Genomic DNA, 26,061 nt, shown 5'->3' on the forward strand with positions numbered 1-26,061 from the left:
AGCAAAGGCAAACTGTGCTTATGCAAGACTGGGTCTCCTTTGAGACAGGGCAGGTTACTTGGCCACAATGTCATCTGCTATGTGGCTCTCTGAGTTGTCTGTGGGAATCCGTTTGGAGGACCAGTACAGACAGGAGGCTTCTCTGGCCATCGCTTGGAGTAGCTGGCTCTCCTCTCTTTCTGACCCAGAGCCTCATTCTTCCACATTCTTCCACTAGCGTCCACGGAGCCGTGGAAAAGCGTGACTTTTAATCTTAGAGTCTAATACCAGATTTTTCACAGTTCTCGACGAGCTAATCCAATTCTAATGTCTGTTTTAAAACGAGTTTAATCACGTGTAATGTCTTTAGAATCACTGGGAAAAGTTACTTCGATATTATTTTTATGGGGGGAAATGACTTGGAAAAAAACTTTTTAAAGCACTGATATCGTTTGAAGTTTATTTACATATCTTGGATGGAAGCCGTTGATACAGTTTATGTGGAATCCCTGAAAAAGAAAAGCAAATGCCTTAAAGCTGTGAATGCTAAGATCATTTCCAATAAGGATTCAAGAGCCCGTCTCTCTGACAAAGGTGTTGTGTGCACATTCAGTGTAGGTAAGTAATAGAAGTAGAACCTGAATTGCATCTAGAAAACAAAATTTCTAAATAATTCCATTCTGTAACAAATCCGATAAAAAATCTTACAAAAACTACATTGTATTCATCTTCATGTTCTCTATTTCCTTCAAAAAGATTGTTTTATTTTTTGTCACGTGTGTCTGTGTGCGGGTTTGCATATGTGGTCGCAGGTGTCTCTGGAAGAGGGTGTTGGATCCCCTGGAGCTGGTCTTACAGGAGGATGGGGTGCTGGGAACCGAACTTGGTTCCAGGAGCACACTACACTCTTAACCTCTGAGTCACCTCTCTAGGCCTCCCTTCTTATTTCTATACTTTGGTTAGTGCCAATAAGGTAAAAAGAGTCTTTTATTTTAAATACATAGGTGGGTATGTCTGTGTGAGGTCACTGAATCTCCTGCAATGCTCTCATCTGCTGAGCCATCTCTCCAGCCCCTGCTGAAAAGAACCTCAGGGGTGCGGCTACTTATCTGTCAGAACGTACGCACCTTTCAAATCGGGAGCCAAATGCCGACTCCTAGGACTGGAAGCGTCTTCATAGGCAGCGCAGTTGTCAAAGTAGAATTTCTCTCGTCTTGAAATCGAAGCTGACTTTGCTGGGCTGTTGTTGTGACTGGAGACTCTGTCACTTAGACTCAGATACTCTCGCTGAAGATTCCGCATCTCAAATTCCAACGTGTCCCTCTCGTTTTCTATGCTCCGCGCGTAGTTTTCCAGAAGCACCTTGTCTTCGGTGAGCCGGCTGATGCTGTTTTCAAACTTGGTGTTCTCTTGGCTGTGTTTCTTAAGCTCCTCCTTCAGGATCTGGTTGTCCGTCTTGATCTCCAGGACCATTTTGGATAACACCTCACATTCCTTGCTGATCTCCGCCAAGTTGTTTTTGTAAATGCTCGTCTCTGATTTGGCACTTTTGATTTCTTTCCGGAGGTTCTCTTCCGCAGCCGACTGGTAGGTTTGAAGGGCCTCCAGTTCTCTTTCCAGCGTCTGCCTGGCAGAAGCCGACTCTTGTAACGTTGCCTCGAGATTCAGGTTTTCGGTTTTAGCCGCTTCGAGCATGTGCAGAAGAGACTGCTGTTCGGCTTCCGCCAGTCTCTCTTTCTCCTTTAGCTGTAGCGTCTCCAGCTTGCTCTCCTTCAGGTCGCTCTCCAGCGAGCCTTTGTCTTTCAGGAGTTGGTACATGTGTTTTTCTAGCATTTCTCTTTCGTCTTGTAGCAGCAGCATGTTCGTTTTCATTGCTTCTACTTCTATATTCATTCTGTTGTTTTCGTTTTTGAGACCGGCCATGTCATTTTGGGACTTGTGGTCCCTACTCTTCAAGTGATCCACTGTTTCTGTCATCTGTTGCTTTTCCAGGGAAAGTTGACTGTTTTTTTCCTCTAGCATTTTGTGTTGGCCTTGGAGGACGTTGTACGTGCTGACGATTTTCTTCAGTTCCCGGAGGCAGTCGTTGTTTTCTTCCGCCGCTTTCGCTAACTTGGCCTGGAGGGCGCTCTTTTCTTCCACCAGAGACCTCAACTGCTTCTCGTAGGTTTCCACCCTCTGTATCAGCGACTGGGTGGTGAAGATGAGGGGCTTCATTTTGGTCCTAAGGGCCAGGTTTTCATTCTCCAGTTCTGTCACTTTTTTCTGGTTCTGCATGGATTCTTTTAGGTAATTCTGTAGGTAGTGAATCTTGGCAACACACTGCTCAGTGACACAGGTGTCTTTGGGTGTCTTCTCCGTTTCCAACGTTATTGATCCTTGGTTTACTGCGAGTGGTTGTTCTTCCTTGTCCCCCCTTTCGTGTTTCACTGGGTCAAGGAATGACAGAGTGTGCCTTGGAGCTCGGGCGTGGAATTTTAAATCCATAATATTCTTGCTGGTGCTAGGGATGTCTTTACTTTTCTCAGTCCTCTTCCCCCGGCATACTTCACTCCTAGATAATTTTTTACATTTCCTACAAAAATTTAAATGCAGTGTCGACACTGTTTCCCTGAGTGGGAGTAATTTACTCACTAACGCTTCTAATTCAGAAATTCTCTTTGACTTGAGGTCTTCACTTAGGTTACCTTCCTCGTTCACTTCCTGAATAAAGTTCAGTTTGGAACTCGGAATGGGAAACAGCTCGTATCTCGAGTGACTCTGCGTATTTGCCTCCGCCCGGAAAGTGTGGAGTTCCTTTGTAAGCGCCAGCTCCCTGTCGTTCGACTTTTGAAGCTCTTCTTTCATCTCTTTAATAGAGTGACAGATATCATCTAAGTTCTCACAAAATTCATGCTTCTGAGAAGGTGCGGGGATTGTGGATTTATCCAGAGTCACAGGTGCAGTGTGAGGCGGCACAGTCTGGGGAACGGGCAGTGGAAAACGATGAAGGCTGAGATTCGTCACGGTGTCAGGCTGGTCCAAAGCGCCCACTGCTGTGGTGGGAGGTGGGTTATGTGCGGCAGTTCTCAGGCTCTCCAGAGGTAACATGTCTTTGACCTGTATCTGGGGTGGAATATTTATGCTTTGAGAGATACTGCTGCCATTAGTACTACTAACATTTTCTGCCAACGAATGAAGAGTCTTAGGGTCCTCAAAATGACTTTTCTTGATAGAAAGCATTTCTTCTTGATTCTCATTAGGCTGGCGGCAAGAGAAAGTATACTATAAATACATTGTTCCTTGCCGCGTGACCAAGAAATTAAGATATAACTTGGGGACGATTTATGTGTACAACCAAATTATTTTATCTACTAATTAAAGAAGACTGTATGTGTGTGTGTTTGTCCTCATCTTTCTAGCAGGGCAGGAACAAAATAGCATCAACTATCTTGAGATCCACAACTCTGGCCTTCACAGAGTGCTTTATAACTAATTGCTCTTCCTCCCTTAAAGGGTGAGATCCGTGGTCCAACCTCTTAATGTCAGATGTAGAAATGCAGTAAATGTCTCGTGCTAGGGAGGAAGGCCACATGGGAACTCAGGGAAAGCAGGTGCTTCTGCTGCTGGGCTATTGGTTAGCTTTTTGCTTTCATTCCTGGTCTTGAAAGGGTGACTGGAGGACCGCAAGTGTCTTGGAAATGTGATTTCCTAGCTAGCATGGATAATATTGGACCACTCTAGTTTGGAGCTTTTCTATAAAATTCAGTCCTGGTTTGTTAGTCCCCTCCGAACAGGCAGGCTACCCAAAGGGCCTTGCATTTACTTTGGAATTTTCAGCATCTAGATGGCTCAGCAGTCAAGAGCACTGCCTGCTCTTCCAAAGGTCCTGAGTTCGATTCCCAGCAACCACACGGTGGCTCCCAACCATCTGTAATGAGTTCTGGTGTCCTTATGAGGAAGGGACCTGTCAGTCATCCTCATCAACTTAGACCATGAAACCCAATATGAACAAGTTCAACAGAACCGCCATGTACGGGCTGCCTATGCATGCTTCAGCATTGCCTGGGCATAAGAAGAAGAAAATAAATTTTTTAGATAGAGGGAGATGCCTTTCAGACCGTCCTAAAAGAAACAGTCAAATTCTAGAGTACAGAGATAAACACACGTCTTTTAAATTTTTCAGGACAGATATTTCCTTATTTTCATCTCTGAACATCCATTGTTCCTGCGAGGAAAGAGAGAACGGAAAGGTGAAGACAAACCGGTTGTAGGGATACTTTTTAAATACCGAGAGAGGAATGATTTCTTCTAAAGGAAAACATACCAGATCCCTTTCAGGGCGCATGCTGAATACTACCGTTTCTTCTGAGTTCAGTTGTGGGGTTTCTACTTCGACAATACTTTTGTTCAGTATCTCGCTGATTTCAGACTGTACCTTCGAAAGACAAACGGAGAATGTTAGGATTTGAATTCAGATCTGGGAGCTTGTCTGTCTGCAGAAGCACACAGTTGAAAGACACCCTTACGTGTCCTGCCCGGAAAAAGTTCTCGGCCATGGCATTATCTGTCATTAAAGGACTTTTAAGAAAGAAAAAATGTGGAAATAAGTACTTGGTAAAGCAGTAACATTTTATGATCTATGTTTAAAAAATTTTAAGCCAGGCGGTGGTAGTGCACGCCTTTAATCCCTGCACTCAGGAGGCAGAGGCAGGTGGATCTCTGTGAGTTCAAGGCCAGCCTGGTCTACAAGAGCTAGTTCCAGGACAGGCTCCAAAGCCACAGAGAAACCCTGTCTCGAAAATAATAATAATAATAATAATAATAATAATAATAATAATAATAGAAGATTTACTTTTTTCACTGTGGAGTAAATAAGAAATCTTGGACACCCATCCTCAAGACAGAACGCGTCTGTCACCGGGGCAGAGCTTGGTTTTCCACTTCTGTACAAGGACCTTGAGTCACAGTTGATGCCAGGACTTCAGTGAGGCCGTGTTGTGTCTGGTGTGCCTGACACGCATCCTCTGTTCTGGTCTCTCATTTCTCCAGGTGAAGGCTGTGTGCTATTGATGATGGCACCAGTTCTGCCTTTAGCTGCAAGGCTGGGTCTGTGACTCAGCACTGAGTCTCTCTCTAGAGAGTGATGGTCATGAATTGCTTCTGAACCAGTCCGTGGCACTCAGAGCAAGGGACCTTAGTATAACCTTATGAGAGCGAAGTGTCTCCTCTCCCTCCCCTTTCCCTTCCTTTACCTCTCTCTCTCCTTCTCCTGGGTTGAGTTTAGAAGGACACAGATTTGGGGTTCTTTCCAACCCCTTTACCAGGATGTGGCACCGGACAGCCCACTGTCCCGGAAAGCAGACCAAGGTATGGCTGAGACTTGTGCCTGATGGCCAGAGTCTTGATCATAGGAACCATGTCACCAGAAGTGGCTGTTCGAAGGGCTGTTCTTAGGCTCTTCAGTGACACAGGTGATAGAGGACGCTGTCCCCCAGAGCCACTTTTACTGTGAGTTTAAATTTTAGAGTCTCTATTTTCAGATTGTGTATATGTAAGTATGTATTGTGTGTATGTATGTATATGTATGTGTACATATATATGTATGTGTGTGTATGTGTGTATGTATGTATGTACATATATATGTATGTGTGTATATGTATGTATGTGTGTATGTATGTATTTGTGTATGTGTGTACATGTATATGTATGTATGTACATGCATGTATGAGTTTGCAGTGCCAGGATCAAACCTAAGACTCTGCACATGTTAGGCAAACACTACAACTGAGCCATGTCTGTCCTCGGTAGCACTTTAAACACGAGTGCCTTTTCTTTCTGCCTCACATCCAAAAATATAGGAGGATGAGGTTTACTCCAAACAAATTTCGAGCCTGAAATACATGTCCACCTCTGACACATCGAACTCGGCATCTACCTAACAACTGGCTACTGATGAGGTCAGTAGACGGGCTGGTACCTTGAACTAGGAGATTTCTTATGTAGGGACTACAGCGAGCATACCATGCTGACGTTCTGTAGAGTCTGCATCCGCAGAGCTTGAAACGACTGCAGCTGATGCTGGAGGACCTATAGGAGGTTGCACAAAGGGTCAGAAGGACGCTTTCAGGGGGCTAGACACGGTCTTCAGTTGCTACGGTTGAATAAACATCCCCCAGTGTGGCTTGGTTTCCAGACAGTATCCCACGAGTCAGCGGACTCTAGCTGTGCTGCTGACTCTGAGCGCGTTCATGGACGTCTTTGTGAGGCTAGTGTGGAAGACCCGGTGTTTCTTTAGGAAGGATTTTCACATCATTAAACGAAACACTCACTTTCAGTGCTGACTGTGGTTGGATTTGATTTTCTGGTTCTGATATGCGGCCATATTCTAAGGAGCAAAGCAAAGAACGTGCATCATTTAATGCCAAACATCTTATTCTGCAGGAGCTGCTGTGAAAAGCACTCTCTTAACTCAGCTAATGAGACGGAGAAGATGGGAAGGCCTGATACTTATATTTTCTTAGCCACACATTAAATTTAAGGACAGCTCTATAAGAAGCACCTACCTGTGGGGACAGGGAGATGACTGAGTGCTTGCTGCTCAAACCTGCCTGTCTGAGTTTGATTCTGGAACCCATGGAAGGATGGAAGGAGGGCTCTCCCTCCACAAGCTTGTCCCCTGGCCCCTACGACTGCACCGTGGCACGGGAGGATTGGTGTACACATGGCTTTGTGTGTGGGGTTCAGAAGCAAACCTTCAATAGCCGGTGTTTCCTTCCACCACGTGGGTCCTGAGGATCTAACTCGGTTTGTCAGGCTTGGTAGCAAGCACCCGTGACCACTGAACCATCTCAGCGGCCCAAATCAATTCTTTCTTTCTTTCTTTCTTTCTTTCTTTCTTTCTTTCTTTCTTTCTTTCTTTCTTTCTTTCTTTTCTTGAGACAGGTCAATATGTAACCCTGGCTGTTTTGGAACTTGCTATATAGACTAGGCTGGCTTTGAACTCACAGAGATTCACATATTTCTGCCTTCTGAATGCTGGGATTAAAAGTATGGCTCACCACACCTTTATATATAAATATTAAGTAAATATATAGTATATTGTAAACTGTAGTATATTATATAATACATTATATATTATAAATACATTTAAATAAATAGGTTTTATATTTTACAAAATTTTAAAAATTAAAAAAAAAGAAAGTACTTACTTGGGGTTATGGCAATGCTCTTACTTTTGTAAGAAACCGCTAACTTGAAATGTCTCAAAATCTCAAATAGCTGTTTCTGAGCTACAGACTTCACTCTTTTTGTTTAGAAAACAAAAACAAAACCCACAACCATTAATAATGCGGACACTGTGGAAGGCCTTTGGTTAGTGGACTGTATAGATCTTGATTTTTGTGAAATTGCCGTGGGGTGATCTCCCTGAGTCATGGAAACCAGCTGGATGTGCAGGATGGGCCGCGCTCTCGGGCAAAGTTCGATAAAGAACAATCTGCGCTTTCTCCTGGGGAAGGAGGTTTGTGAGCATTCCTTTGGCCCTTCTACACCGTGTCAGAATAGGAACACTGCCCTATCGATGGCTGTGTCCTCAAGGCGTGCGCCTACCCTGCCTCCTGTTGTGGGGGGACCCTCCCCCATTGCAGTGGGTATCCCTTTGCTCCTTTATGCTGCTCAGATGAGTGTGTCCTAGGACGCCGCACCAGTCTCGAGGAGCACGCAGCTCAGTCCACTGATCTATGCCGGGTGGCGAGACCTGCTGTGGGGACAGGGTGGGGGCGCGGTGGGGCGGGGACTGGGGCGGTAGCTAGTGCCGAAGCCGATCTTGTTCTCTTAGGTTTTGTCACTAAAGAATTTTCCTCCTGCTCAGCAGTTGACTATTCTGTTTTCCTCGGAAACTCTAAAATCAACACATAGTGAACAGAAGTCCTCAGGCTCCTGAGGATGATAGACAGTGACGTCACAGGACTGGCACCTTCCCGGAGGCTGTTTGTGGATGGGCAGCAGAGGAGAGACGATGTACACTTATCCACGTGGCAGGTAACTTGCTTGCCTTAAAACGTTTTTAAATTAAGAAGCCAACGTGTTCTAGCTTGCTGATGAAATGAGAATTGTGACCGAAAGTAGTTCTAGACTGACAGCGTCAGTCCTCAGAGTAGGTCCTCAAACAGGCCTCCGAATCTTCTCTTTTGGATTAGGGAATCCATCAGAAGCACAGAAGTTGGTTGTCAAGTGCAGACATCCCCTTTGCCATTTTGGTCCTCATCACTAACAAGGCAATATTAGTTCAGAACCTGGAGATGTGTGGTCGACTCAAGAATCCTGTCTTTAATCAAAGGACGGGAGGGCTAGAGAGCTTACCTGCATACTGCTCATTTCTGCCTCTCTTGGGAAGCGGAGACCAAGGTGGGAAAGCTTCCAAAGAGTTTAGACTCTAAACAAACTCGTTCTAGTGTTTGTTCATGGTGGCTATGCAAAAACAAAACAAACCAAAAACCAAAAGCCAATGATGTCATGTAGAAGCCTGTCACACAGAACCAATTTTGGACAACCCTTCAGCTCTCTCTTTGTGCACACACAGACACACACACAGACACACACACACACACACACACACGAAAGCACGAATGTCATTAGAAGAGGTAGGATATGGAGAAAGAGGACCTCTTATACAATGTTGGAAGAAAATGAAATTTTATACTTTAAAGTTTATGTGTATGGGCATTTTGCCTGCATGCATGTTTGTACACATGTAGTTTTCACACATATGTAGAAAGTAAAAGGGCATCTCATAGGAGTGGGGAAATGATTGCTGGTTACCAAAGACTGGGAAAGTGTGTGAGGGACAGAGAGGTGGTTAATAGGAGGGTGGTGATAATTGATAAGAATTAATGGATTATTTCATAATGGCTGGAAGAATGGAAATGTTCACAGCAAAAAAAAAAGATAAACATCTGATGGGTTAGATACATCAATTTTCTTAAAATAATTATTACACCATGTGCATGTAATCCATAAATATGTATACTTAGTATATGCCAGTCAAAATGACAATGTATTAAAATATACCAAGAAAAATATTAATAACTTGAAAACATATATTTCCACTGTATTCTTAGTTGACTTACTTCTTGCCAAGAAAGATGAGAAAATTTTCTCGGACACATACTAATTTTCTACTCCTCGTATTTGCTACTAAGGTTAGTTCTGCAGTGGAGTCTTATGAATCTCACATTCTGTCCTGTAGCCATAGTTTCCACAAAGCTCTCATTTAAACAATAGTGTGAGCCGGGCGGTGGTGGCGCACGCCTTTAATCCCAGAGGCAGAGGCAGGCGGATCTCTGTGAGTTCGAGGCCAGCCTGGTCTACAGAGCTAGTTCCAGGACAGGCTCCAAAGCTGCAGAGAAACCCTGCCTCGAAAAACAAAACAAAACAAAACAAAACAAAACAAAAAAAAAGAAAAGAAAAGGAAAGAAAAACAAACAATAGTGTTGTGTTTACATTATATATAATATTTAGTAAATTGAGTAGATCAAAGTGGAACAGTAAACAATAGGTTCTTAAGAAAGAACAATGAGATTTATATACGTTACTCTTCTATATTTTCTGTCCATCTTCCTCCTTTTTTGACCACAGTATAATTGCATAGCTCCTCATCACACAGATATCTATTTAAATGTGACCATTCTGTTTAGAATTGCTGTTTTCTTTGACATGGTGTAGATGGCTTGTTTTTGAAACCTTTCTCTGCCTCTGGACATTTTTCCTGCATAGACGTCCGTGCACCATAGGTATGGTTGGTACCTCAGGTCAGAGGAAGGCATTAGATTTCCTGAGCTTGAGTTAGAGATAAATTGAGTCACCATGTGGGTGTTGGGAATCGAACCCATGGGTCCTCCAGAAGAGAGGCAAGTGCTCTTAGCTGCTGAGCCACCTCTCTAGCCCCTGTAGATGATTTCTTATGACATCCTTTCCTGATCCACGGTGATCTGTTCCCTGGGGCTGTAGATCCAGGACCAGGGTAGACACTGGCACAGCTGGGGAAAATGTTGGGAAGTATGCTGAAAGCCTTTGTTCATATTAACAGAGAGAGAAAACCAACCTCTTTAGGATACTTTAAGATACTCATAAGTTGTCTATGAGAAACGTCAAGGACCCCATTGGATATGTTATTTAGGGGCCGAACACTGATGGGCGATGTGGGTGTGGCGGCCACCCTAAATACAGGCAGTTTGGGGGGAGAGCTTAATGAAGCACTGGTAAAAATGGCTTCCAGGGAGAATGTGATTTGCAGCCGCCAAGTACGGGCAATCTTTTTTAAGTTTTACTGTGCCATGGAAGAGGGATCATAGTAGGATAGGGTTCACACTAGAAGACATATGGACGAGAAGAATTTTGGAAATTATATTTACTTACTTAGTGTGTGTGCATTACTTACTTAGTGTGTGCACATGCTCACAAGCCAAGAGGTGCATGCGAAGGTCAGAGAACAAACTGTGGACGTTGGTTCTCTCCTCCTCCCCGGGGACTGAGCTCAAGCTGGTGAGCATGGCAGCAAACCCATCACCTGCCAGGCCGTCTTGCCAGCCCAGGGGGGATTTATTATTAACTCAATATTTATTCTAGCTATTGGAGAGTCTAACATGCTTGCTGGCTGAAAACATATCAAGAAGGAGTGGTTCCCAGAGAAGGAGGGAGGCCATGGCCGAGGGACTCTGGCTGTGGGATCTGGATGAACTAACTAGTCGTTGATTGAGCAGGAGCAATTCTTCCCCTGAGACGGGAAGAAGGGAGCGTGGTAAATGCGAAGGGTAAGGATGAGGGAATTTTGTTCTGGTTGTTTCTACCTTTTCAGATACCGTGAGATGATGCAATGAGTTGAGAGGGTGTGGGGAGAGAAATGACATAATTATCTTGGGAGGGAGCATTGGAAAAAGGATTTATTTTGGCAATAAAGCAAACGCTCCACATAGCATTAAGCGGCTCGCTTTAGCGGTACGATATAACTCGAAAATGAATATTTTCTTCAGCAGCGTTCTGATGATCTAGTGCAGGCAGCGAGTAGAGAGGAAATTGGACTCACTTATTTTTAAGGGCAATAAGAGTACCTTTTGTATTTCTTATGAGTCTTTGGGTGTATCTTGTTCCTAAGGAAAGGTATTTTTAAAATAGTGCTCGAATAGCCACATGGACCTCTATGATTCTTGAATTGGAAGGGAATGACTAGAGACCCATAGGGGTCAACACAGAACCACATTTCAGCATTTCATAAGTTTTTGCTAAATGCAGGATACTGGGAGGCGCTGACAGGAAGTGGAGGATATGGCCCTGCCCTTGAAGAAGTTTATTATCCATTGAGAATGTAAGAAATAGTGTTTAGGGGGCTGGAGAGATGGCTCAGAGGTTAAGAGCATTGCTTGCTCTTCCAAAGGTCCTGAGTTCAATTCCCAGCAACCACATGGTGGCTCACAGCCATCTGTAATGGGGTCTGATGCTCTCTGCTGGCCTGCAGGCATACCCACAGACAGAATATTGTATATATAATAAATAAATATTAAAAACGAAATAGTGTTTATAACCAGCTTTTATTTTCTGTTTTGTATTTAAGTGTTGAAATTAAAAAAAATGACTTAATTATCAATGGGATGACCTTTTTTATGATAAAGACAAGGGGAGTTTATTCCCAAGCCTGCAGAAAATTCTGTCATATTGAATATGTGCAAAAAGTGTTAAGTGTGTGCCTGGACTACAGAAAGAGGAGAACAAGGCAATTTTTAAAGAGCTACATAGAATAATTTTCAAGTGCAAACCTTAGCTTGCTGTGACAGTACTAGTGAGTTCTGTAGAAGCCCTGTGAGTTAGAGTACACGTCACTGTTGTGCAATATTAGCTTAAGATGTGTAACATTTGTTTACGTTGTGGAATGTTTGTTTAATGATGCAAAGATGTGTTGCATTCCTTTCTGTTGCATTTGCTTAACTCTGTGAAGCTGTGTCACTTTGCCTGTCTAAAACACGTGATTAGTCTAATACAGAGCAGAACGGCCAATAGCGAGGCAGAAGAGAGATAGGTGGGGCTGGAAGGCAGAGAAAATAAGTCGGAAGAGAAAAGAAGAGGAGCAATTAAAGGAGAAGGAGAGAAGATGTCAGGGGCCAGCCACACAGCTACACAGCCAGCCACGGAGTAAGAAGTAAAGAAAGGTATACAGAATAGAGAAAGATAAAAGCCCAGAGACAAAAGCTAAGTGGGATAATTTAGGTTAAGAAAAGCTGGTTTGAAAGAAGCTAAACTCAGGCTGGGTATTGATAAGTAAGAATAAGACTCCATGAATTTATTTGGGAGCTGGGTGGTAGGCCCCCAAAGAGCAAAGAGTAAAAAAAAAAAAAAAAAAAAAAAAAAAAAAAAAAAAAAAAAAAAAAAAAAAAAAAAAAAAAAAAAAAAAAAACCAACCAAAAAAAAAAAACCAACTATACTTTGTCATGCAAGTTAGGAGTCAGCTATGGAATCAGGCTGCCTGGACACTGTTTCCTGACTTTATAACATGTTTCAGTCTGAAACTGAAACCAAACCAAACCAAACCAAACAAACCAAACCAAAATAAAACAGCAAAACCTCCACTTTTTTTTTTTTTCTTTTCCACCCAGAGAGTTTACCTGGTTCACTGACCCCACACTCTTTTACCCCCTCAGAGGAATTCAGGATCTTGGATGCTGACAGGAGAACGGAGTCAACTTCATCCTCTTCCTCAAGATGCTTTTCTGGAACAGAACCGAGCACAGCTTTTGGCGAAGAGCTGGAAGGTAGCCTGGGAAGGTGAGGAAGCGGGGAAGAGATTCTGGTCGCTCACACCCTCGGCGGCCACCGGAGGGCGCGCTGGGGTCAGGTAGAGACACTGACTCTGTAGCAGGGCTGGAGGCTGTAGCTAGGGGGCAGGCTGGTGCTCTCTCAGTGTCTGGGCAGGGGATGTGAGATAGGAAGGTCCACACTCCAGGTCCACCTGGGAAACTCCAGAGGCTTGGGGGCGAAGGGGACCTGGGTGTAGCTTCAGTATCCTTCAGTATCCTCCACTTCCCACAGCTCCCCCCCCTCGAGGACAGCCTCCTGGATCGCTCTTACCGGGGCTCATTTCTGTTGCTTAAGATCTCTCTATCAACTGCCTTGCCCCAAGCGTTCAGCTCCGCCTTTTCAAGCCGCAGCATCCCGTTGCCTAGTAACGGGAGTGGTCAGGAAGCCGCGCACATCCCCACCCTTTTCCTTGAGCTGTTGCGGAGGAGGACTTGATTGGTCTTCATTTGTCAAAGTACGCTGATTTTCCTGTGCACTTGATGAACCACTTGTAAAAGGCGGATGTTGCCGTGGGAAGCAGAGCTTTCTTAACTGACTGGTTGGAAAGCCCCGATGCACAAAATCAATTATTTCCGATAGAATACACAGTCATAGAGAATTGAATTTTAAATCACAATGAGCAGGAACTGACAGCCACTATGATATGCTGTTTTATTACCCAAAATAAATTATACATGATTTACTTTCAAGGAAGGAAGCATGGTAATTCAATATTCACTAGCTAAAATTTCTTTTGTAAAGCAATGGTCTCTTATCAGACTTGGCAGTCTTTTTTGCCGCACTGTAAACAGCTTTAATAAATTTTAATTTTTCCATCTAATATGTCCCTTAAAACTACTATTCTAAAGAACAGCCGGGCGATGGTGGCGCACGCCTTTAATCCCAGCACTCGGGAGGCAGAGGCAGGCGGCGGATCTCTGTGAGTTCGAGATCAGCCTGGTCTACAAGAGCTAGTTCCAGGACAGGCTCCAAAGCCACAGAGAAACCCTGTCTCGGAAAACAAAAAAAAAAAAAAAAAAAAAGAACATAAATAACACAGTTTATTTAATGCTATGTGTTACTATCCATAATATGGTGACAATGAAATATTTGGGGACAACTCTAATTTATATGCAGTATTTGTGGATGGTGATCATAAGTGAAATTAATGAAGATTTTCATGTCACGACCAAGTCAAAACAGGTGGCAGAGACTATAAAACACATATGATAGGCGCTTACAATTTAATCTGGGCTCTAGTCGCAACAGAAACCTACTTTCGTTTTAAGAAAACTTCTCAATCAATTAATCTATCAGGTAAATGCCTTCTAAGTAAGGAAGGTTTATTTTAACGTTTAAACATTTATTCAATTTTGTGTATTTGTGTATAGTGTACGCACAGGCATGTGTTTGTGTGTCTGTGTGCAGGTGGGTATGCATACACATGTGTGTGCATGACTGGGGAAGTCAGAGGTCTTTGTTGTATATATTCCTTTATTGAGCTCTGCCGTGGGTTTTTGAAGCCGTCTTTCACGGAAGCTGGCACTCTCAGACAGTCTATCCTGGTTGGCCAGTGAGCCCCAGGGGTCCTGAAGGCACGTGGTCATTGGCATGCGGGTGCTGGGCATCAAACTCAGGTCCTCGCGCTTGTGTGGTAAGCTCTGCACCAACTGGGCTGTCTCAAGGGTGAATTGCTGATTTCACATATCATCTCTCCCGGGTGTGTGTCTTATAAGAACACTGAAAAGAAGCACAGTACAGCCATTAATATTTGGAGATCAATATTGATGCATAATCACCCTGTAGTCCTCAGGTCTCATTGAGGTTCTAGAAGTAGTGCTTTGGGTAGACACAGGTCCCACCCCAAGAGCCTGCATTACATCGAACAGCAATGATGTGTTTGCTTACTAAAGCTCAGCCTGACCAGTTTGGTTTACCTTGGACTTCTAAGGCCTTAACATTTTAGAATGTTCTAGACCAGCTATTCTGTAAAGTGTTTCTGTGTCTTTGGTGGATGTTTTCTAGGGGGTGGATTCAGGTCATGAGCCCTGTCGGGATGAAAGAATGGCTGTCTGTCCTCACGACATTCTGTCAGGTGGCAAGCACTGTCGTCTGCTCCGTCAGTGTGGCGTTCATTTGATGATTCACTGGTCTCCACTGGAAAGAGAGTTAACCTTTGTTCTTTTCTGACTAAGAAATAGTTTGCTAAAATACTTTGACTTATGTGATATTCTATTCTTCATAAACTTTTGGTTTCCTAATTGACTTATAATTTTCTGTATGGGTAAGTGTTTCTTATGCTATTTAATAGTTAATAATGGAATTTATTCTGTTGCTAATATTACTTGTATTAGTCCTCAAATCTTCCTGTTCTGGTGAGTGACGATTTCTCTATTGGATTCACCCTCGCATCACGCAGACAGCAAAGTGTATTTTGTCAGCATGTTTTCAGTACTCGGACCACTTCTCCAACTGTCCTATTAAAAGCCTGGCTTTTTTTTTTCTATTGTGAAGTCCATTTCTATAAGATAGAATTAAAATCTACATTACCATTTTTTTTAAAGCCGAGAGTCGCAATACTTCAAAATCTTCCAGTTTTCCTTTCAGAAAAATCTACTTTTCCCTGCAGATCAACAGCTGTAGTGTCAAGCATTTGGAATGAACTTAAGAGCCCCGCACAAAAACAAGCTCCTCGGGTCTATTCTTAGCCACTTCTGACCAGACTGCAAGACGTCTGGGGTTTTCAGCTTCACCAGATCTTTTTTTAAACCTGGGATTACAGGGCTATCGCTATGCATAGATGGAATCTTCTAGAGGGTGACACTTGCCGTCTCAGCCCGAGGATGCACCAATATGAGAGCTGTTTCCAGGCTTGTGTTTGGATGGAGAAGGGAACCTCATGATGTTGATTTAGGAAGTCTTCAGTGGATCACAGAAATAGTGTTTACAGCTCAAGCCTTCATCCAGGTCAAAACATCTCTGCACCCAGTCTATGTTAAGGTGCTGGCAGTGTTAATTTCAGCCTGACTCTGTGTATTGAGAGATTGAATGCCAAGATTCATAAAGGATGGGAACAAGCTCTGGCTTTTAGGCGGTTAACTGCTGCTTTTAAGAAGGCCTTGTTTAGAGGAAAGTAAGCAGGACTGGGTGAGTTGAGTCAGGTTAACTACAGAAAGTTTGGTGTGCTGAGGGGATCGCTGGAGAGACACCAACCTCTTGGAGATGCACAGGTGTTAGGGAAGAAGAGATGCTTTTGATGAATAAAGTGTGTGAGCTGTCCATATGTTAAGAAGAACCACAGACGAGAGACTGAGTCGGTACACTGAGCTGGAAAGAGACACGAGTAACAGAATCACAGGTGTGATTGGTGTCAGGAAGTGGAGAATGAGGAACTGGGCTGAACAGGTAGTGTGCTTTGTCCATTTGGTAAAGATGATGGAGGCACATGCAATAGTGAAGACACTTTCTCTGTAAGGAGGTACTCGGATCAGGAAGATTGTTGACTGACTGAGATTTTTTTGTCCTGCCCAGTTCCCACAGTCGTTAAATCCCAAAGAATCACACAGAGGTCTGCATTAGTTATATACTGATTGGCCTAGTAGCTCAGACTTCTTATTAACTCTTATAACTTATATTAGCCCATTATTCTTGTCTATGTTAGCCATGTGGCTTGGCACCTTATTCAGCGAGGCAGTCACATCTTGCTTATTCTGTGGCTGGGTCAAGATTGCAGAAAGAACTTTCCTCTTCCCAGAATTCTCCTGTTCTCGTTGCCCCACCTTTACTTCCTGCCTGGTTGTCCTGCATATACTTCCTGCCTGGCTACTGGCCAATCAGCATTTTATTAAAATATAATTGACAGGGTACAGACCATTGTCCCACAGCATCCGATTCTGTCTGTGAAGTTCCCTGTGTGTGAAGAGGTACTGATTTGTGCAAGTGCACACAGAGACAAGTCATCCCCGTACCGGGGAGTCCTTCACTCACCTCCCAGATCTCAACCCCTCATCTCCTTAGTGACACGCTCCTTCACACCTTGTAGATACTGAAGGAACTCTCCTGCCTCAGTTCACTCTGCGACATCCTAGTTAAAATAGCAGATTCCCCTTGCTATATAAATGTGCCATTCTTGAGTACATCCAATGGAGCCGATGCGTTTTAAACAACAAGGCCTTGCTCCTTGTTTGACTTCTACCAGGAACCATGACATAAGCCAGAGGTGGTGTTTGTGAGTATGGACCAGAAAGAAACATCTAAACTGAATCAAGGACCTGACCACATTCTCAAGGCCAGTCCAGTCTGGAATGATAAAGGCAATATCAGGTCATTGAGTGATGGAGTGAAATGGGGGAGGGGAGGCTCCAGCATCGCTCAGTTTTCCTCTCCCATTATGCAGATGAGAAAGGTCAAGGCCAGCGGCAGAGCAGCAGTTAGAATCCAAGTCCCAACCCAGAGTTCTTTCCATGACAGCACTAATCTCATTTCTCAATACCAAACTTAATAATTTTCTTATTCCACGCTATTTTCCCTAGCACTTCACTCATGGATGAAATGATTGTTATTACAAAGAGAACAAACACAGTTTCAGCTCAATAGTGGCACAAATCCAAGGCAACCCAGTGGAGAGAAAGAAACGGTGAGATTTAGAATAAAATTCATAGGTTTAAAAATTTCACAACAATAGAGCAGCGATTAAGATCATATACTTAATTAAGTATACAGGCGGCACAAGGCCCGTGGTTCTCTTTGTATCGACAAGGGTATATATGTGGTTATGGTTGGCGCCATTTCCCTTCCTGTTTTATGTTTGCATCGCTTTACAGTCTTTTATTATAATTCAATCGTCATCACAATATAATCTTTGAAAATAAAGGTGCCAAAATAAAATAACTGCCACTGACCCACACATCCGCCTAGAGCAACACTAGCTATTAAAAGTCAAAAACAAGAAAAAGTGAGAGCAACTTATAGGACTCCCCAAGAGACAGGTTAGGGGCAAACAGAATAAGGTGTGACTTACACAATGGGGTATTCTTTACCTTTAAAAGGAAATGGAATTGTCTTCCCTGCTACAGCACGGATGATCTTGGAAAATACTTCTCAAAGGTGAAAGGGGCCAGGAACAAAGTGATAAGATATTGCACGATTCTGTTTACAAAGGGGTGTCTGGAACGCTACATTCACAGGGTCACAGAGCCTAATGAAAGTTGCGGGGCACTCATGTGGGGAACTGAGAGTTACCGTATTTAAGGTATACACGGTATTCGCTCGAGGACGAGAAAAACATTCTGGAAGTGACTATCTGTGATGATCGCTCTATACCGTAAGTGCGTTTGAAGCCATTAAATTAAAAATGATGATTTTTATGTCATGTATACTTTGCCACAATAAAAAGCAGTAAAAGAATAAAATTGCCTGCCTAGAATTCTTTACTGATCGAAGTACCATTTCACAAATGATAATGAAGTGAAAGGTATCAGAACATCCTTCTGCCCCCCGGAGAGCAAAGGGTGCTCTGGCGGAAGGCAGAGCCGCACAAATGACGAATGTGCTGATCAGGAAGTAGAGACTTTGTTGTATAAGCTTTCGTGAGGAGGAGGGGCTTGGGGCAGGAGGCGGTGTTCTAGAAGGTTCAGCGGCTTTAGCAACTCGGGGCATCAGCTGCAAGGAGAGGTGAGTCCAGCCGCCCGGAAGGAACCTCGGTAGCATAGCTGTGCACAGGGCAGGTAGCTGCTTGTGGCGGTGTTTGCAGAGGATCAGGGGCTACTGAGCCACTGGGATGCACACACCTGCTGACCGTACCTGCGGTCGGAGACCCTTACGTACTCTCGCTCTTCAGCTTGGTAAAGTGGTGTGGAAGGCGATCTTGGCCTAGCGAAAGTTAGTCCTTAAACTCACGCCGTAGTTGCGCTCTTGCTGTAGAAGTAGAACACCTGCGTACTTCTTTGCTAGGTAAACAACGTTCGGAATAAAAGAATGGAAGGCAACTCTGTAGCAAAGCCTCTCTCAGCTACAGGATGGAGATACTTTATTTCTCAGTACACTCTGCTTGACTTTCTCTAAAAAGTAGAATGGAGTAATTTTCATTTTAAAATAAGTAATTTGCATTTTACATAGTGTCTAAAAACATTTATTACTATTATTATTGCTAGGCGTGTGTGTATGTGAGTGTGTGCATGCATGTGTGTGTGACAGAGGGCAACTCTGTAGATTCAGTGTTCTCCTTACCTTTTAATGAGGCCATTAAATTAAAAATGATGATTTTTATGCCATGTATACTTTACCACAGTAAAATACAGTAAAACAAATAAATGAAGAACATTTCATGGGTCCTGGGGATTGAGCTCAGGTCTCCAGGCTCCTATGGCAAAAATCTTTACCCACTGAGCCATCTTACTGACTCTTATTGCATATAAACTGTTTTTTTGGGGTGAGGGACAGCATCTTACTCTTTTTTTTTTCTTTTACTTGGTTTTCTGAGACAGGGTTTCTCTGTAGCTTTGGAGCCTGTCCTGGAACTAGCTCTTGTAGACCATGCTGACCTTGAACTCACAGAGATCCACCTGCCTCTGCCACCCGAGTGCTGGGATTAAAGGCATGTGCCACCACTGCCCAGCACCAGCATCTTACTCTTTGACTGGTCTAGAACTCTGTAGACTAGACTGGCTTCAAACTCAGAGATCTGCCTGCCTCTGCCTTCCGAGTTCTGAGATCAAAGGTGTGCACCACATCGTGCCCAGCAAGTATTTCATATGCTCTGAATTTAAAATATTTGTATACCAAGATGCTTCTTATGGGGAGGATAGTAACTATGGTCTGATAAGGTATTATTACTCCTTGAATAATGATTGTAGAATTGTGCTTTGTGTTTTTTGTAACTTAAAATGCCTGTTGCACCTCACTCTTAGAGAAAAGGAGACATGTTCTTAGACACACTCTGCATATTTAGCCAAAGTTCTAAGTTATTTGAAAAGTTATTGCTAATATCTGATTTTTTTATTTTTTAAAAAACACTTATTTTGTATGTGTGCGTGTGTGTGCGTGTGTCTGTGTGTGTGCGTGTGTCTGTGTGTGTGTGCGTGTGTCTCTGTGTGTGCGTGTACTTTGGTATGCATGTGCCACACTGAGACCATGAAGGTAAGAGGACAAACTTCAGGACTTAGCTCTCTCCTACCCTGTGGGCTTCAGGCATCTGACTCCGGTCACCAGGCTTAGCGGCAAGTACCTTGACCCGATGAGCCATCTCAGTGGTCCCTGATTTTATGTTTGATTGTACGTCAAGTAATCAAATAAAAATGGTTGATACTATTCCTCCAATTCGAAAAATAATTATGATAAAGTAGCCCATCTTCAAGGTTCTTGGTTTCATAAGTCACTCACAGGAAGCGCTCTCAGGAGTTTTGATGATCTGCAAAGAGACGGGCACAGTAAAATGACTTGCCCTGTCTGGTCACCAGCACTTCCTGCTTCTCAGTGTCCAGGGAGCGATTACTGAAGTGGCCCCCACAGTGATCAGAGCTCTGAGAAACAGTGATGTCGGGCAGGTGAGACTTGCTTACTTGAATTCTTTTCATCCCTTTATCCTTTCCTCAACGTTCTTTTCTTATCTGAATCAAGGTATAGCATAAATAAAAGAGGTTTAGGCCATGATGATAGAATAATAATGATAGTTACAAAAAGCAACTTCTCTTAGGGCTAAAGTCAGACTGGTTCAAAGGACAACATGTCAAATATTTGTGCTTTTTAAAAAGCAAATATTTTTTTTTACTACTATTTATGTGTGTATGTCTATATGCGTTCCTTTGCCTATGGTTGGAGACATTTCCTGGAGCTGGAGTGACAAGTGGTTGTGAGTTGCCTGATGTGGGTGCTGGGGATTGAACTTGGGTCCTCTGTAAGAACGAGACACTTAGTCCTATTTCCAGCTCCATGGCAAACATTTGTAACTAGAGTTGTTAATAAAAAGACCCAAAGCCTCTGCTTCCCTCGGTGTTCTCAGGTTGGACAACTGAGAAATTTTACCATATGTAGAGATGAGTAGGTTGCTCGTGGGAGACAACAGTGTGCTCTAAGCTCTTCTACTTAACACCTGCAAAAACACTAGCTAGCATGGATAGCGTCATCGAGTATTTCGGCTTTTATTTATTTATTTTGTTTTTTGCAGCTTGTAAATCTAAACGTCTAAGCCTTTTTTTTTCTTTTGTCTCTAAGAGAATATATTCTCTGAGCTAAACCAAAATTGTCCTTCTTTTGTTCATGACATGAGTTTCTACATAGACTTTCTGGCGTAAATTCATTGCTGAAGGACAAAATACTATATAAGGAGAACATCTCTTTTCATTTGCTTTAAACATTTTTTGGGGGCTGGAGAAACGGCTCAGTGTTTGCGAGGATTGGCTGCTCTTCAGCAGGACCCAGGTTTGAGTTCCAGGACTCATGTGGTGATTCACAACCAATTGTAACTCCAGCTTCCAGGGAGTCCAACTCTTCTTCTGGCTTCTGTGGGCACTTCATGTGGTGCACAGACACACATGCAGACAAACTACCCATCCACATAAAAATCACAAATAGGATGTTCAAGAAAATACTTTAAAAATTTTAATTTTTATCATTGATACTTTTATATCTTACTTCACACATTTTAAAATGGTTTTCATATGGCATTTATTTCTCTTTCTATTTAATTCTTCTACATATTAACAACTTTAGATTGAATTGCTTGAAGAATGGTGTTTATTCTAAATAATGAATGTGTAGTTTTGGAGCATGCCTCAGAAGCCACAATCATATAATCTAAATTATCTAAATTACAGCCTATATCTCTCTAATTTCAGATTTTATAGGCACTATCATATTTTATCATATCATATTAAGTTCCTTATTAAACTTGAGTGTGGACATATTAAATAGAGTATGTGCTCTACTCTGTTTGCAATATCTGAACTATAATTTGAAAACCAATGTTATTTCTGTGTTTATTGACTGACTGACTAATTGAGACAAGGTCTCAGTGGGTAGCCCAGGCTAGCCTTCGATCTCTAGATAACTTTCTGTGTCAGTCCCACATGCTGGGATTACAGACGTCTGTCGCCATGCACAGCTTGGAAAATACATACCATAGTGTACACTAACGTCTAATGATTCCTCATGAGCCATCCAGCCTTAGTTTGTTCTTCTGTGTCCAGTCAAGCATGCAGCCATGCCCTGTGCTTCCCTTATGGTTCAACAGTTCTGTTTCCCTTCTGAGCAAGGTTCGCTGTCTCACTGAGGGGTGCGAGCTTGTAAGGGTGTAGGCAGCAAATACTTCCATGTGGTTTGTGGTTTGAAACAGTGTCCTGTTATCCAGTCCTGAAAATGTGAAGTAGCTGAGGATGCCCTTGAACTTCTGAACCTCCTGAGAGCTAGGATTACAGATGTGCACCGCACACTTGGGTTATTTAAAGCTGAGGATCAACTCTCTGTGTTTGGGAGGTAAAGACTGCACCACCTGAGCTGCATCCCTAGCCTTTATGTGTGGCTTAAATAAATTCCATTTATTTCTCTTTTGGTGGCCCCACCTTTAACCTCTGGCCCTGGGGTGCCTGGTCTTGTTAATTCTCATGCTTTTCAAGAGCCTGGAAATTTAATTTCCTCGTCTTTCTATTTTCTCAGTTGCCGTTTTTGGTTTTAATTTTCCCAGATTTTCTAAGTCAGTTACCATTCACTTACGTTCTGCCTTCCAAAACGTTGTTTTCCAGGACAAATTCTTAAAAATAACCCCTGAACAAAAGTGAGATGCATTTCCCATCCACTCACATCCTGGATCTCTGTAAGAGCGGATTTTAATAGCTCTAGTAACAAGCATGTTTTACTGCAGAGGTTCCAATCTCGAATGCCTATGGGAGCCCGGCGGGTATTTTCTTGGTGAAATCAGGGTTGGAGACAGTTAAGGGTCTCATACTGGACCTGATAAGGAGGCAGACACATGCTCCAGGTTAACGAGCAGCAGCTCCAGCGGGTAGACGTGACCGAATGACGCCACAACAGGCAGACCACCAGAGATGGTCCCCATCATCCCTTCTTACTGCTTTCCTGCTGGGTGAAAGCCAAGGACTTTGCTGTTGGGGCTAGCTTAGGTGACTGAGGAGGTGAGTCTCAGTAGGACTTCCAAGGCAGACTGCCCGGGGCCAAACGCCAGTCAGAGTTCATGTCCAAATCCTTGGAAGACTGAGCTGAGAGTTTTGGAGGTGACAGGAGAGACAAGGTTAAGGCTAGGGCGGAACTATGTGGAGAGCAAGTTCTCAGCAAAGACATGGAGATCTGCAGTGGGGCCCAGTGAGTCCTAGCAGGTGGTCCCCCTATAGGAGATGTCGTCCTGGGGTATAAAAGAGGGCATGCCGAGTCAGAGAGAGAGAAACAACCCTGACGGACCTTGAGCTTCCCATTTTACTCAATGTTTATGTGAGCAAGATGTTTCAATCAAAAGAGCTGGAGACAAGGCTGATTTGTTCGGAGCACTTGGTATTCTTGCAGAAACCAAGTTGAGCTCCTAGCACCTCCATAGTGGCTCATAACCTCCCTTAACTCCGGTTCCAGGGGACCCATCCCTTTCTTCTGACTTCTGGAGGTATCCGGCATGCACATGGTACACATACATACTCGCACAGAAAACACACACATACATACAATAAAATAACAAACCTAAAAGATAAAAAGAGCCCAAGCCCAAGCCAAAAAAAAAAATGTATAATGGGAAACGTATTGAATTACCCTAAACTAGAAAATTTCAATGCTCCTCCCATCAGCAGAAACTTAGGGCCCATGAGAAACAGCGAGGGAGTCGAGGACGTTCTTCAGTCAATGAAGTGCTTGCCTACCAAGCGTGAAGGGTGAAGTTGGAGCCTCAGCCCCGTTAAAAAGGCAGGGGTGCCGACAGCTACTTGTAAGGTCACCTGGCTATGCAGAGAAGGGCAGATCCCTGGGTCGCTGATAACTCATCCTAGCCAAACCAGCAAGCCCCGAGTCCCCAAACCCAACATTGATGGCTCCTGAAGAATGACATGAAGGTTGATCGCTGGCCTCCACAAACGTGGTCACTCTTTTTCAGGACCCCGCCCCCCTCACCCCCTGAACCACGAACACATTCCAGCCCCTACCATACACACAAGGGACTGAAGTATAAAAACTAATGAGGACACGGGCTTCTTATAATACTTGTCTGTTTGCATGCTAACACAGGAGTGGGTCCTCCTGCTCAAACGATGACTCCACCGAATACGGCTTCACTGGGAATTTAAAAACATTGCTTCCCGTATTTATTGTGTTTGTGTTGTTCCGTGGCACAGCTCTTTGCCTACAAAACAGAGAAATCCTGGAAGCAGCTTCCTGACAAGCACGCTAGGAAAAACAGACACAGACACCTGCGGATTCTGTTAGAATACAAGGTTGCTATTTGGCATTTCTTACTACAATTATCAAAAGCAATTCTGAAGGAAAAACAACTTGACTCCCCCCAAATATCCAGGTGTTACCACATCCAATGGTGGTATAACAGATGGAAATGGTGGAGCATAAGGTTGAAACATTATTGCTTTAAATGTCACCATTGCTGTCCCCAAAGATAAAGAATCGCAAATCGCAGATAATACTGGTTTTGTCACGAGGTGGGCTTTTGCCTTCCCATTTCTTGCCCTCACTACACAATAGGGATACATGCCTAAAAAGCCGTGGCTTCAGATTGGGAGGTGACTGTTCGCACTCCTTCTGCTAAAGCCATCCATGTCGTGGGCCAGTGTAAGTGTGCGTGGGTGCGAGCATGCGTGTTCTCGTCTGCAAAGGACTTAGGCTTTGGGGTACAGAGTGACGGTGTCGTAGCCTTCTGGGGGTCTCGTACGGGCTCTCGCATGGGTCTCACAGTACAGCTCCCCCTCCACGAAGAAGTAGCCCTTCTGCTTGAGGTTGAGGTTACAGTCAGCACACACGAAGCACTCAGGGTGCCGGTACTTATCCCGGGCCTTGACGACAGCGCCTCTGTGGGGAGAAGACAGAGGGGACACGGGTGAAACCAGTCCAGAAAGGGAGAGGATGCTGCCTGTAGGCTTGGCAGTTTCACAGTCAGGAACTACAGCGCACATCGGATATTTGCATGACACATTTGGTCTCACCTCTGATACCGCGGTGTGAATAGTCTTCATAGTCTAGAGTAACTTCGAGAACTGTAGGCTCCTGTCTCCTACCCCGCCCCCAGATTCTTTACAAGTGGGAGCACAATCTATGCAGTTGCTTTGAGTCAGCCATGGGCTGCAAAGTTGGAAGTCCCTCCGCTGACTTTCTGTCCCAAGTCCAGCATCCTACTCTACCCAGTAGAGAGGGTACACCCATTGGGTGGGCTCACTTTAACCAAGGACACGGTTTCTTTTTCTTTAGGCGTAATAATTAATTTTGGTGATGTCATGAGTTGCATGTTTTCAGAAATGCTGTTAAATCACCCCCTTTTCTTTCTGCCCCCCACCCCCGTTCCTTCCATTCTAAGCAGGCCCCTCACTTGCTCACTGCTGTCTTGGATAACTGGGCGAATGTGTCTCTACTTGTGCTGGGGAGAAACGAATGGGCGAAGTGAACACATTTAAGATGATATGACTCACTTAAAAACATCTGAATTCAGCAAAGGTGACTGTTTCCATGTGGAATTCCCTGACAATGAAAGTTGGCAGTATTTTAAAAATTTCTATCTTGATATTTGTATAATTAAAATAATTGGTCACACAATGCATTTTAATTCACAGCCCAATGGTCCCTGCATCTGCTTCTCTTCTATATAGAGAAGTAAGTATTCAAAGATTATATATTAATGAAATTTACTTTTAAACTGGAAATCATGGTTCTTGGAAATTGTTTTCATAAGCACATTTGGGCATAATCTTTTTTCACAAACGTATTTCTGAAGGTACAGCCTGCTGACTCACGTGCTACGCCAGTTTAAGGTTCTGACTACGGCACACTGGCCAGATACGCTACAGCCTTGTAGATGTTCTATTTTAAGTTAAGGAACAGAAATTTAACCTTTTCAACATTGCCCTTTCTACATAAAGGCTTAAAAGTACAAGAAATGGAAAACTGCCAAGGAGACCCAACGTGAATTCCCGAGTTTAAGTAAGACATACACAATGCCACCGCCACACTTGTCGCAGAGTGGCATCCTCGGGGCACTGCCAGCTCCGCCGTGGACTTTAGTAACTGGAGCCCTCACGCTTCTAGTTCCAGCGGGACGATCATCTGAAAAACAAAGCGTTTCCA

General features: G+C 43.6%; 2 protein-coding genes across 4 annotated transcripts in view; both read right to left on the reverse strand.

Annotated features, from left to right (window-relative positions):
- Window positions 1–975: 975 nt before the first annotated feature.
- On the reverse strand, window positions 976–13,160 carry Ccdc110 (coiled-coil domain containing 110). Its single transcript, XM_050147264.1, is given in 7 exon segments — window positions 976–3,222; window positions 4,286–4,396; window positions 5,983–6,048; window positions 6,291–6,346; window positions 12,615–12,747; window positions 12,750–12,834; window positions 13,078–13,160. Coding segments are annotated over 7 exon segments (2,676 nt in total). The 3' UTR covers window positions 976–1,080.
- A 10,880-nt stretch (window positions 13,161–24,040) lies between these two features.
- The window catches only part of Pdlim3 (PDZ and LIM domain 3), a 32,190-nt gene continuing 30,169 nt past the window's right edge, over window positions 24,041–26,061 (reverse strand). For all 3 annotated transcript variants that reach the window (XM_050147330.1, XM_050147327.1, XM_050147329.1), the window contains 2 exons: window positions 25,929–26,040; window positions 24,041–24,795 (listed from right to left, as the gene is read on the reverse strand). In XM_050147330.1, coding sequence (XP_050003287.1) covers window positions 24,606–24,795; window positions 25,929–26,040 — 302 coding nt within the window. In that variant the 3' untranslated portion in view covers window positions 24,041–24,605. The remainder of the gene's footprint in view (window positions 24,796–25,928; window positions 26,041–26,061) is intronic.

The sequence above is a fragment of the Alexandromys fortis genome, unplaced genomic scaffold (genome assembly GCF_014885135.2).
Source record: "Alexandromys fortis isolate MF-2015 unplaced genomic scaffold, M_Fortis_MF-2015_v1.1 scaffold_32, whole genome shotgun sequence".
NCBI classification, from domain to species: Eukaryota; Metazoa; Chordata; class Mammalia; order Rodentia; family Cricetidae; genus Alexandromys; species Alexandromys fortis.